General features: G+C 41.4%; 1 protein-coding gene across 5 annotated transcripts in view; it reads right to left on the bottom strand.

The window, feature by feature from the left end:
* LOC135246921 (NACHT, LRR and PYD domains-containing protein 3-like) overlaps window positions 1-12,256 on the bottom strand; it is an 86,982-nt gene that overhangs the window by 57,151 nt on the left and 17,575 nt on the right. For all 5 annotated transcript variants that reach the window (XM_064320187.1, XM_064320190.1, XM_064320188.1 and 2 more), the window contains 2 exons: window positions 8,699-9,032; window positions 1,925-3,842 (listed from right to left, as the gene is read on the bottom strand). In XM_064320187.1, coding sequence (XP_064176257.1) covers window positions 1,925-3,842; window positions 8,699-9,032 — 2,252 coding nt within the window. The remainder of the gene's footprint in view (window positions 1-1,924; window positions 3,843-8,698; window positions 9,033-12,256) is intronic.

Below are 12,256 nucleotides of genomic sequence, written 5' to 3' on the forward strand. Positions count from 1 at the left end.
TAAACAACATTTGTTCTTAGTATTAAAACCTACAATTAGTAATGAATTATGCATAGACCAGGAAGAAAAGGGGAACCCCCCTCTTTCAAACACATGGCTGGGATTCAAACAATACTTGTTCTTAATATACCATTAAAACTTACAATTAAAAGCAATGATTGTTTTTTCTTCACAAACACTTTGGCAAACACAGCCATAACTAGAACTTCACCAAACTGAGTTTGTGAAGAAAAGGTGTAAAGTGCATTTACTAGTCCAAGTCCAAGTTAAGGACAAATGTTGATTGAAAAATTAGCTATAAAGTGATATCTTTTTAACAGGGCCGGATTTTGGTGGCCCTAAGCAAATGTGTTCGAACGGAGGGGGGGTGGGGGGGTGCTGTTGGATGCTGTCGAGTTGGGGGGGGGGGGTGCTGTTGGATTCTGTCCAGTGGGGAGGGGGTCGCTTGGTAAGATCTTTCTTGCATTACATTGCTATGAAATGTTCTGTTGCCATTCCATTTAAAATGTATACCACTAGTTCCCCGATAAGGGATGAATAACGTATTTACGAAAATAACGTTATTTACCTTAGATAAACATTGGATCGTGTGGCCCCCCCTCGTGGTCGTGTGGCCCCCCCTAGCGGTTGTGGCCCTAAACAACCGCATAGAATGTTTATGCCACGGGCCGGCCCTGCTTTTGAAGCAAACATGAGCCTCTGGCCTTGTCTCATCTTTGTCTTTCTTCTCAGCTGTGTGTCTTTGGCTTTGATCAGTTTTAATGTGAGAGAGACAAGCTGTGGTTTTGTTTTGTCTTTCATTTGTTTCTTTCATGATTATCTTTTACTTAATTTCCAGGACTGTCTAATTTTGTTTTTGTTCGTGTAGTTGAGCCTGTGTTCTTAAATTAGATGTTTAATTGGGCCCTATTTTCTTAGCCAAGGCACAACTGTCAAACACTAACAGCAATGAAAGGTGCTGGTGAATTTGGGTATTTCATCATTTCTTGACTCCAGGCACTAGCGCAACTGCGGCACAGTTGTAAAAGAGGTTCAATAAGAATAGATGGTTCTGTGGGTGTGGTTGGGTTTGGTTTCATTATTGCCAATCAGATCACCCCATTTCTGTCCCTTTAGGAAACACAGCCAAATGCTAATGTCACCATGGCTGAAGACCAAGCGTGTCTCTACTGAAGGGAGGAGAGTTTTCTCTAGCATAATTTCTTGTAGACAGACCATTAAGAGCAATGGAGAAGAGCCAACATCCTAACTGTCAAATGGTCGGTAGCCACCGCTTACAGCAATAAAGTGCTAGTTATTTTTGGCTGGACCACAATAGCGGGGCAGTCCTCAAAACCATATACTAGGTTTTGACCTGGTCTTGTTTTTAAAGTGAAAGAAAACCACTGGGTGCTCTAGTGACGGGTGCTGAGCTGAAAAATGAACAGGCAGAAAATCCCTTAAAATTATTAACGTTATTACTGGTGTCAACTTGTTTTTAATTATTATACTTGACTACTATTTTTGCTGTCACCAAAATAGGGCCCCTTTTCTTAATACTGTAACTTAATATAGCATCTCTTCATTTTAATCTGCTTGAATTGTATGTTCTGACAAAGGTTGATCCATCAGATTACTCTGCATATCAATTAACTCCTTATTTATTTCACAATTGCTATCTTTGCAAATAATTAGTAAATGTATTAAATCAGTAAATAGTAATAGTAAATAAAATAAAATATATGGTAAGTGCTGAGGTTTTGCATTTGATGCTGCTTATGTTCTGGATATAAGACATTAAATAAGGGCACGAGTTAAAACTTTTGATTCAGAAATCTTTTTTTAACCAAATTTTCTCTTGCCCGGAAATCTTTATTCTCACTAGAAATAGAAATTGGGAAAATATGCTGTCAATCATCTACATTATTAATGACATAATACTCACTTGGCCTTCCTGCAGCTCCTGATTACTGGTAGCAGTCTCTGATGACCTGCTGCTGATGTGTTGTAGGTCTTCAAGTCAAACTCATCCAGGATCTCCTCTGACATCAGTAACACAAAGGCCAGAGCCGAACACTGGTCTGGTTCCAGCTTTTCAGCAGAAAGTTTTCCTGATCTCAGGGAATTCTGGATTTCCTGCACTAGGTAGTTGTGATTCAGTTCATTGAAACAGTGGAACAGACTGATGGTCCTCTCTGCCGAAGATTCCTCTCTGATCCTCTTCTTAATGTACTGGACTGTTTTTTCAATGCTCTGTGATCTGCTTTCTGTCTGTGTTCGTGGATATGGTACAGGTGATGTGGTTCCTGTCCATGTCCATAGTCTTTGAAAGAAAGTAAGTGTTGTGAAAAGAAAAGAAAGAAAGTTGTGTATTCCTCCATCAGATCTGCTTCCTGTCTGTGTCAGTAGTTCTCTTAAAAGATTCTGAGTGGAATCCAGAGAGAGGCCAAGAAGGAATCGGAGGAAAAGGTCCAGGTGTCTATTCTTACTTCTTAAGGCCTGATCCACTGCACTCCTGTGTAACTCAGACAACTGCACTCTGCCACTGTGAGGTTTTGATTCTTCTGCTCGGAGTACATTTCTGTTCTCATTTACACATGAATGAAACACAAACAAGGCAGCCAGATACTCCTGAATGCTCAGATGCACAAAGCAGTAGACCTTCTCCTGATACAACCCACACTCCTCTTTAAAGACCTCTGTGCACACCCCAGAGTACACTGAAGCTTCACTAACATCAATGCCACTCTCTTTCAGGTCCTCTTCATAGAATATCAGATTACCCTTTTCCAGCTGTAGAAAAGCCAACTGCCCCAGTTTCAGGATGATTTCTGTATCTGATGCTGACATCTCCTTTGGGTCTGTCTCATCAGTGCCACGGTACTTCTGATTCTTCACATTAGTCTGAATGAGTAGGAAGTGTGTGTACATTTCAGTCAGAGTTTTGGGCAGATCTCTACTCTCTACTTTACCCAACATTGTCTCCAGAACAGTAGCAGAAATCCAGCAGAAGACTGGTATGTGACACATGATATAGAGACTCCTGGATGACTTTATGTGTGAGATAATTCTGCTGGCCTGGTTCTGATCTCTGATTCTCTTTCTGAAGTACTCCTCCTTCTGTGGGTCTTTGAACCCTCGTACCTCTGTCACCTGGTGGACACACTCAGGAGGGATCTGATTGGTTGCTGCTGGTCGGGAGGTGATCCAGAGGAGAGCAGAGGGAAGCAGATTCCCCTTAATGAGGTTGGTCAGCAGCACATCCACTGATGATGACTCTGTTACATCACAGCAGTCCTCATTGCTTTGGAAATTTAGAGGAAGTCGACACTCATCCAGACCATCAAAGATAAATAAAACTTTGACTTGATCACCTTCAACACTTTTGATCTCTTTCAGTTGTGGAAAGTAGTGCTGCAGAAGTTGCATCAGACTGAATGCTCTTTCCTTCTTCAAATTCAGATCTCGGAAAGGGAGAGTGAAGATGAAATCAATATCCTGATTGGCTTTTCCTTCTGCCCAGTCCAGAATGAACTTCTGCACAGAGACGGTTTTCCCAATGCCAGCGATGCCCTTTGTAAGCACAGTTCTGATGGGTTTCTCTTGTCCAGGTAAGGGCTTAAAGATGTCATTGCAGAGGATTGCAGTCTCCTGTGTGGTTTGACTCTTGGATGCTGTCTCAATCTGTCTGACCTCGTGTTCATTATTGACCCCCCCACTTCCCCCCTCTGTGATGTAGAGCTCTGTATAGATCTCATTGAGGAGGGTTGGGTGGCCCTGCTTTGCTAAACCTTCAAATATGCATTCAAACTTCTTCTTCAGATGAGTTTTCAGTGCCTGCTGGGCTCTTTTTATGGATTCATCTGAAGAGAGGAAATATGAGAAATAATTATGTTTAAAAGATGATAAACATTTCAATTGCCCATTTACATTTCATTTCTCAGGTTTACATTGTGGACGTATCGGTGTGGTAAATACTTTCTTCAAATATCACACGGTGATTTTAAAATCTAATATTGTTATCCTCAGTGCTCTTTAGCCCTGGATACAAACTCAGGGCAGTCTGTCTGATGGGACAGTGGTTTAATCACCAGCTTTTGAGCACAGGGTTCCTGCTTTAACACTAGAAGCACTGAGATACTGAGATATATCCGAGTTTAGGATTTTTTTCATTTAGTTACTAACAAGCTACAGCATCTGCATTCACTGACTTTTCCTAGATATTTGTTCTTTACATTCCAGCATTGCAGGAATGTCAAATTAATGTTAAATGAAAATGTTAAAAACACCTTATTTCACCTCCATGTGTGTTGTTACATTTTGGCCATCTTCACACTAACAAGTCAGTTCTCCTCCACCACACCAGGAGGCGCAAGGATTCACTTTTCATCACGCTGTTGCATTTTTATTTATACAAATATTTTATTTATTGCATTTTGTTATTAGAAATATTAGTTTATGTTTATTTCAAAGAATAAATTATATCATTTATGTTCTCTTTAAAAATATTTTTATATTGCGTTCGTTTTGTGACTATTTGTTTATGCCAATGCCTTTCCCTTATGTTCTGAAATCATTTTTTTTTTTTTTTTTTACAGTTATTATGTAACTGGAAAGTTTGAAATAAGGGTTAAATTAAAATTGATCTGTCTTCAAATGCGAGGTTTTCCATCCATCCATTATCTATGCCCGCTTATCCTGAGCAGGGTCGCGGGGGGTGCTGGAGCCTATCCCAGTGTGCATTGGGCGAGAGGCAGGAATACACCCTAGACAGGCCGCCAATTTATCGCAGGGCACACACACAATTCACTCACGCACTTATACCAATGGACAATTTAGATTCTCCAATTGGTCTACTTGCATGTCTTTGGACTGTGGGAGGAAACCCACGCGGACACGGGGAGAACATGCAAACTCCACACAGAAAGGCCCCAAGCCAAGATTCGAACCCATGATCTTCTTGTTGTGAGGCGACAGTGCAACCCACTGTACCACCATTCCACCCAAAAACTAAATCTAAGTTAAAGATTATGTATAATACAGCAAGAATATAGCAAGATAAAAATATAAAACATTAGTAAAACAGGTGCAAATCCGCAATAGCTGTTGTTTTGGCTGGTAATTTGTTTATTCATAGAGTGCTACAGTGAAGACGTCTTTTTGTAGGTCAACCTGGACGTTTCTTCCACCATGGGTTCCCTCGGCAAATTTCCTATGGATTTTTCCCAGAGGGATCACGTTTATTTAGTGCACTTGTTATCAGTGGACTTTCATGCCTCGCTCATTGATATTGTTGAGCCTTGCGCCCAGTCGTATAGAGACTTGTGTAAATTTGCCATTTGCCAAATTATGCTCAAAATTATAGCTGTATCATATCCTATTTTCTGTGAGGTAAAAATGTGAAGTTGTGACACATTTTGCTCTTGAGGGACCAGAAAGGATGGGACATTCATTTCAGGAACTAAAGGTTTTGGGGAAAAAAACATCCATCACAGCCTGTGAGTGAGAAAAGAACTGAGGAAATATTGGGTAGCATTGCTTTGGAATACATCTTATTTAATTTTGGTGAGGCAAGATAGCCTATATTGTTTGTAGTACCGTAACTTTGCGTAATTTGGATATCAATACTTTTAATGGCAGGCCTGGATTTTGGCAGTGTGAATGAATGAGTTATAGATGGTGTATGTCTTGTATGTGTGAGTAACTTGGCATTTTTGTACATTTAAAACGTGTTTTTTATGAGATATCATTTCTTTTTGCAAAGCGTTTTATTATGAGAGTGACAAATGCGAAGTGACCCTGTAAGAAATGGTTGTGGATTATGGCTATCCTTGTGTGAAGTTGTACAGTCTGATGAGAGTGTACCGTTTAGCAGTTTCGGTTTGCTATATATGTAAAACAATGGCTGTGACAAAGGGTGTGGTGGCGTAAGCGTAAACGCATGAGAAACGCAGGTGAAATATGGCCAGTGTATGTACTCACGGCCATCCAACGAGCCTTGATTGACAAAAGAATCAGCAAGCTCGTAAAATTAGAGCTCCCTAGGTCGCAACTTGTGTAGCCTTCTGTCCTACTCCGTTGTGTGTTATTTCGTGGAGATGCACTTTTAGTGTTTGTAAGGTTTATAAGGCATTTTCATAGGCTTATCTGCAGGTAGGAATCCTCTTCGCTGTTTTGCTAAGCTAGAACTGGGAAACTTGATAGTGGAGAATAGCAGCAGATGCATATGTCCCAGCAGGCTTTGCATATGAGAAAATAACAACAGTGTGAGATAAATTAGGAGAAATTATGAAATCGCGTAATTGAAACAATATGTTTTTAGCAGAATGGGCATGTAGGTGAAGGTTGACATGATCACAGACTATAGTGAGAAGTACATGAAGTGACCATGAGCGAGCTTAGCATCCTTATCCAACAGTATATATAACAGTCGCTATAAAGTATTAACTGTTAAAGTGGAGAGTTAAGTAACATTAAATCTATTGCACTGGTGTGCTTTTGTCATGTTCAGTAGTAGTTACAATTATGAGTGAGTTATGATTTTAAATGTAATGTTTTAATGCGGAGTTGCAGAACGTACATACGTAGTAATTGTTTGTATGTGGCTAGATAGAGAACATGGCGAGGTAACATGAATGTAGAAACGTGGCGTTTGCTGATAAGAAGGTTTTGTACGGTAGCCAAGTGAAGAAATATAGTTAGTAGAAATGGCACAGTAGTGAACTAGTGTAACTTTTTAATAAAAGGAATACATTTGCTGCCATGAAATGCATATGGGTGGCCGTGAGTGAGTTTTGGTAAAGCAAATATAATCGTAAGAAAATGTTAGTGCAAAAGAGGAAACTATCTGCCTGAGGGTGAGGTGGGATTCAGTCCTTCAACCGGAGGTTTACCAGTCTGTGACTTTGTTAGTGCAGCACCGTGACATAGCTATGCAATGCGTGAAATATCATTAGCAAACCAGTCCGTGGTTTTAAAGAAGAACACAGGCCAGTAAGCACAGAAGAGCTCCCGTTGAATCCATATGGCTTTGCAATATTGTAGCCAGTTAATAATTGAACATGCAGACGGTACGTCATAATGCAGTGTATACGTTCGGTGAACGGCGGGTAGATATGGTGCAAAAGCAATAATTGAGAAGTAGTAGACAATTATTAGTGAGGGTAAAAGCAGGTTAAAAGAAACATATTCCTAGCTGGGCTTGAACCTAAGACCCCATGTTCCCAAGACTGTAACCTTACCCACTAGGCCACGGGCAGATTAGCTGTTTAAACTGAAAATGTTTCAGAGTAAAAAGGTATGGGTATTTTGCGTGTGTATGCAAGTTTTTGATTGGGTCGTGTAGGTGAAGATTTGGCTGGTGTCGGTAAAATGTCCAATGGGGAGACATGTTGTTAGTGGGATAGGCGGCAGGAAAAATAAGAATGAGAAGAAGAAGAAGAAGAAGAAGAAGAAGAAGAAAGAGAAGAAGAAGAAGGAGAAAACGCAAAATCCCCTTAGTTTGGGGCTTTATTGTGTGGACATGTGAAGTTGTTTATGAAATCTGTCTGTTGAAATGGGGTCAGAATGTTCAGAATTTAATGTTTTTAAGGGCTGAGTGTCTGTGGCTGTTGTGGTTATTTCTGTGGGGAATCCTGAAAAGTGCCAAACTCTCGGTGCTGTATAGGTATGGGGCATGCCCCCGCCAAGGCGTAACCTGCCATCCCAATTTCTGGTGGCTAAGTCGCCGGGAAAACTTGTTTGAACAACAAGATCCTTACATGTATTTCTTTGCCACAGTCTTATCTACAGTGTGGTATAAAGTATTTTAGTTTTACGAATGGATGTTTTTTGTAATTATGATGAAGAGGAGACATGCACCGTCTTTGGATTTCAAATCGCCAGTGTACATGTTTTCTGGTGGCTAGGTCACCGGGAAAACTGGCTTGAACAATATTTTTACATATATTTTTATAAAACAGAAAACTCAACCCTAAAAGTCACACAGGTGATGATGTGTTTCCCTCCAACCACAGTGATTACATATCGAGGGAAGCGGCTAATTTAAAAAATTGTCTTGTAGGAAACAACAGTTATATTCTGGCAAATTGCCAATTTATATGTTGTTATTTGATTATACCTTAGCATTTGTGACATTATGCATGAAGAAAGATCGCCAAACAGGTTTGATCTCCCTACTATCTGTTCATTGTTAGCTTTTCATGAATCATTCACTTCATAAGGTCTTCAAATTTGGCGTTTAGCCAATCAATTTATTCTAAACACATTTAGTTTGTAACAATGTGTTGGCTAGAATGCCGAGCCATAACTAAAACATAGCTTTTATATTTCATAAATATTTCATTTGGACAATGGGCTGGCAACCTTTGTCAGCTCGTGTCTAATAAGCGCCATCTAGCAAACAATTCAAACATTTCCCGTTTGAAGTCTCATGTGTCATGTGACCCAGGCCGCGCCTTAAGCGATGTCAATCCTGCGAAATGGTCTGGCGCTCCTGGTGTTAAATCCCCTTCAGGCACATTTCATCTTGTTCATATGCCTGTCCCCACAATCACTGCTCCAGGCTGTATTTTTATTTAAATGGCTTTGTGCACATGTTGGTTTTCTATACATAAGTGTGAATGCTATAAATCAGAACATTAATCACTGTCAGATTTGTTTGCTAAATTCATTTCAGCATTCTAATGGAGACACAGAACCAATGAGAGAAAACTCTTACTGAGCTGCTCATCTCTCTCCAGTGAGTCGACAAGATCCTTCTGCTTCATGTTCCTCAGGATGTGGAGTGTGATCTTCAGAGACCTCTCACTGCCACAGGTATCCAGCATCTTCCCAACTATGTACAGGGCCTTAGAATCCTCTTGCTCTCTCTCAGTGCATTCTTCATCAATTTGATGACTCTTGAACAATTCCTTCATCTTCCTAAACTTATCCAGCACAGAAGGATCTTCAGACAGACTCTTAAAGCATTCTGGGCAATCCTGACTCAGGTGGCTCTGAAACAGTTTCAACTTCTCATCCTTCTTCAGCTTCATCAGAGTGTGCAGGAGAGACTGAAACAAACACATGAAGAGGTGTGCTGCATCAGTGAGAAATAAACACAGGAAGAGGTGTGCTGCATCAGTGAGAAATAAACACATGAAGAGGTGTGCTGTATCAGTGTGAAATAAACACATGAAGAGGTGTGCTGTATCAGAGTGAAATAAACACATGAAGAGGTGTGCTGTATCAGTGTGAAATAAACACATGAAGAGGTGTGCTGTATCAGTGTGAAATAAACACACGAAGAGGTGTGCTGTATCAGTGTGAAATAAACACATGAAGAGGTGTGCTGTATCAGTGTGAAATAAACACATGAAGAGGTGTGCTCTATCACAGTAATTGAAATAAAAAATAAACAAACTCTGATCCTTGCCTTTAATTCGTTTTTGATGGCTAGAACAGGGACAGATACACTACATGACCAAAAGTATTTGGACACCCCTTGGTCTGGGGGTGTTTTTCATAGTCTGGCTAGTTCAAGTTAAGGAAAATCTTAATGCTACAGAATGCAATCACATTCTACACGATTCTGTGCTTCCCAAACAGTTTTGGCAAAGCTCTTTCCTCAACCCCATGCAACACCTTTGGGATCAATTAGAAAGCCAGGCCTTATCACCCAATCAGTGCCCGGCCTCACTAATGCCCTTCTAGCTGAATGGAAGCAAATTCCTGCAGCAATGCTCCAACATGTTCGGATGGCAGGTATGCCATCCCGCCAAGTTACGCATGCCCTATACGCATGCCCTATTCCTATCATTGTTATGCAGATGACACACAACTCTTCTTTTCTTTCCCCCCCTCGGCCACACTGGTCAATGATAAGATCTCTTCCTGCCTGGCTGACATCTCCACCTGGATGGCCAGCCACCATCTGAAGCTCAACCTCAACAAAACTGAGCTGCTCTTCTTCCCGCACAGGACCTCCTTGCTTCGTGAACTCTCAATCACGGTTGATGGCACCACAGTGACTGCCTCTCACTCTGCCAAGAGCTTGGGGGTGGTCCTGGATGACCAACTGGACCTCAAGGAGCACATCAAGGCAACATCAAGGTCCTGCAGATTCCTCCTATACAACATCAGGAGGATTCGACCATACCTGACGAGGCACTCCACCCAGCTGCTCGTCCAGGCTACGGTGACCTCTCGCCTTGATTACTGCAACTCTCTCCTTGCAAACCTGCCAGCTTGTGCCATACAGCCACTACAGATGATTCAGAACGCCGCTGCCCGGCTCATCTACAACCTCCCCAAATTCTCCCACATCACTCCTCTGCTGCGATCGCTTCACTGGCTACCGGTCGCTGCCAGGATCCGATTCAAAGCCCTGACCCTTGCCTACACTGCCGCCAACAGGACAGCCCCCATCTACTTGCAGGACATGACTCAATTCTATGTGCCTGCTCGACCACTCCGCTCTGCAGCAGCAGGGCGTCTTGTAACCCCTCCCACCCGCCCAAAGGGATCACAGAGCTTCTCCACCCTAGCTCCCCAGTGGTGGAACGAACTCCCCGTCCCTCTCCGAACCTCCCCCTCACTATCCATCTTCCGCCGTGGCCTGAAGACTCATCTCTTCAGACTATACCTAGAATAACCACCACCATGCTGTGTATATATATATATATATATATATATATAAAAAAATAAAATAAAAAAAAAACCCTTTTTCCTTGTCACTTGTTACATGTTGCCCCATCCCTGCACCTCTTGGTAAATTGTATTTGTCCTAATACTCTAGCTTAATCTTCTGCCTAGTTTGGCTTTGCAGATGTTAGACCAGGATAGTGTTCATTGTTCTCAGCTAGAAATAGCTGTACAAAATAAGTAATTGTACCTTACTGAACCCGTGTTCAGCAGTTGTCTACGATCATGAAAATGCACTTCTTGTACGTCGCTTTGGATAAAAGCGTCTGCCAAATGAATGTAATGTAATCTATACCTATACAGCACCGAGAGTTTGGCACTTTTCAGGGTTCCCCACAGAAATAACCACAACAGCCACAGACACTCAGCCCTTAAAAACATTAAATTCTGTACATTCTTACCCCATTTGAACAGACGGAATTCATAAACAACTTCACATGTCCACACAATAAAGCCCCAAACTAAGGGGATTTTGTGTTTTTTCCTTCTTATTTTTCCTGTCGCCTATCCCACAATGTCTCCTCATTGGACATTTTACCAGCACCACCCAATCCTTAACCTACAAGAGCCAATCAAAATCATACGCATACACACGCAAAATACCCATATCTTTTTAGTCTGAAACATTTCCAATCACAGCAATTAGTCGGTTCATGGCCTAGTGGTCTATGTTATAGTCTACGGACCATGGGGTCTAAGGTTCAAGCCCAGGCAAGAACAAGTTTCTTTCACCTGCTTTTTTCCTCACTAATAATTGTCTATTACTTCTCATTACTTGCTTTTGCACCACATCTACCCGCCGTTCACCGAACGTATACACTGCATTATGACGTACCATCTGCACGTTCACTTAACCGGCTACAATATCGCCAGGCCATATGGATTCAACTGGAGCTTGGCTGTGCTTACTGTCCTGTGTTCTTCTTTAAAACCACGGACAGGCTTGACTATGCAATTTCACGCCTTATATACCTATGTCATGGTGCTGCACTAACAAAGTTACGGACTGGTAAGGCTGAGGTTGGAGGATTGAACCTCGCCCTCTGGCAGATATTTTCATATTTTACACTAATATTTTCTTACGCTTATATTTGCTTTACTAAAACTCGCTCACCGCCACCCATATGCATTTCATGACGGCAAATGTATTGATTTTCTTAAAATGTCACACCAGCTGACCACTGTGCCATTTCTACTAACTATATTTCTTCACTTGGCTACCCTACCCTTCTTATCAGCAAACGCCACATTCTACATTGATGTTACCACGCCCTGTTCTCTATCTAGCCACGTACAAACAATTACTACGTATGTATGTTCTGCAACTCTGCAAACCCATTAAAACATTACATTTAAAATCATGACTCACTCATAATTATAACTCCTCGTACTGAACATGGAAAAGCACATCAGTACAGTAGATTGTCTACACACTATCACAAGTTACTTTACCCACCACTTCAACAACGAATACCGTCTGTTATATATACCGTTCGATAAGGAAACCCAGCTCGCTCATGATCACTTCATTTACTTCGCACTATAGTCTGTGATCATGTCAACCTTCACCTACATGCCCCTTCTGCTAAAAACT

The sequence above is a fragment of the Anguilla rostrata genome, unplaced genomic scaffold (assembly GCF_018555375.3).
Source record: "Anguilla rostrata isolate EN2019 unplaced genomic scaffold, ASM1855537v3 scaf0972, whole genome shotgun sequence".
In the NCBI taxonomy this organism is placed as follows: domain Eukaryota; kingdom Metazoa; phylum Chordata; class Actinopteri; order Anguilliformes; family Anguillidae; genus Anguilla; species Anguilla rostrata.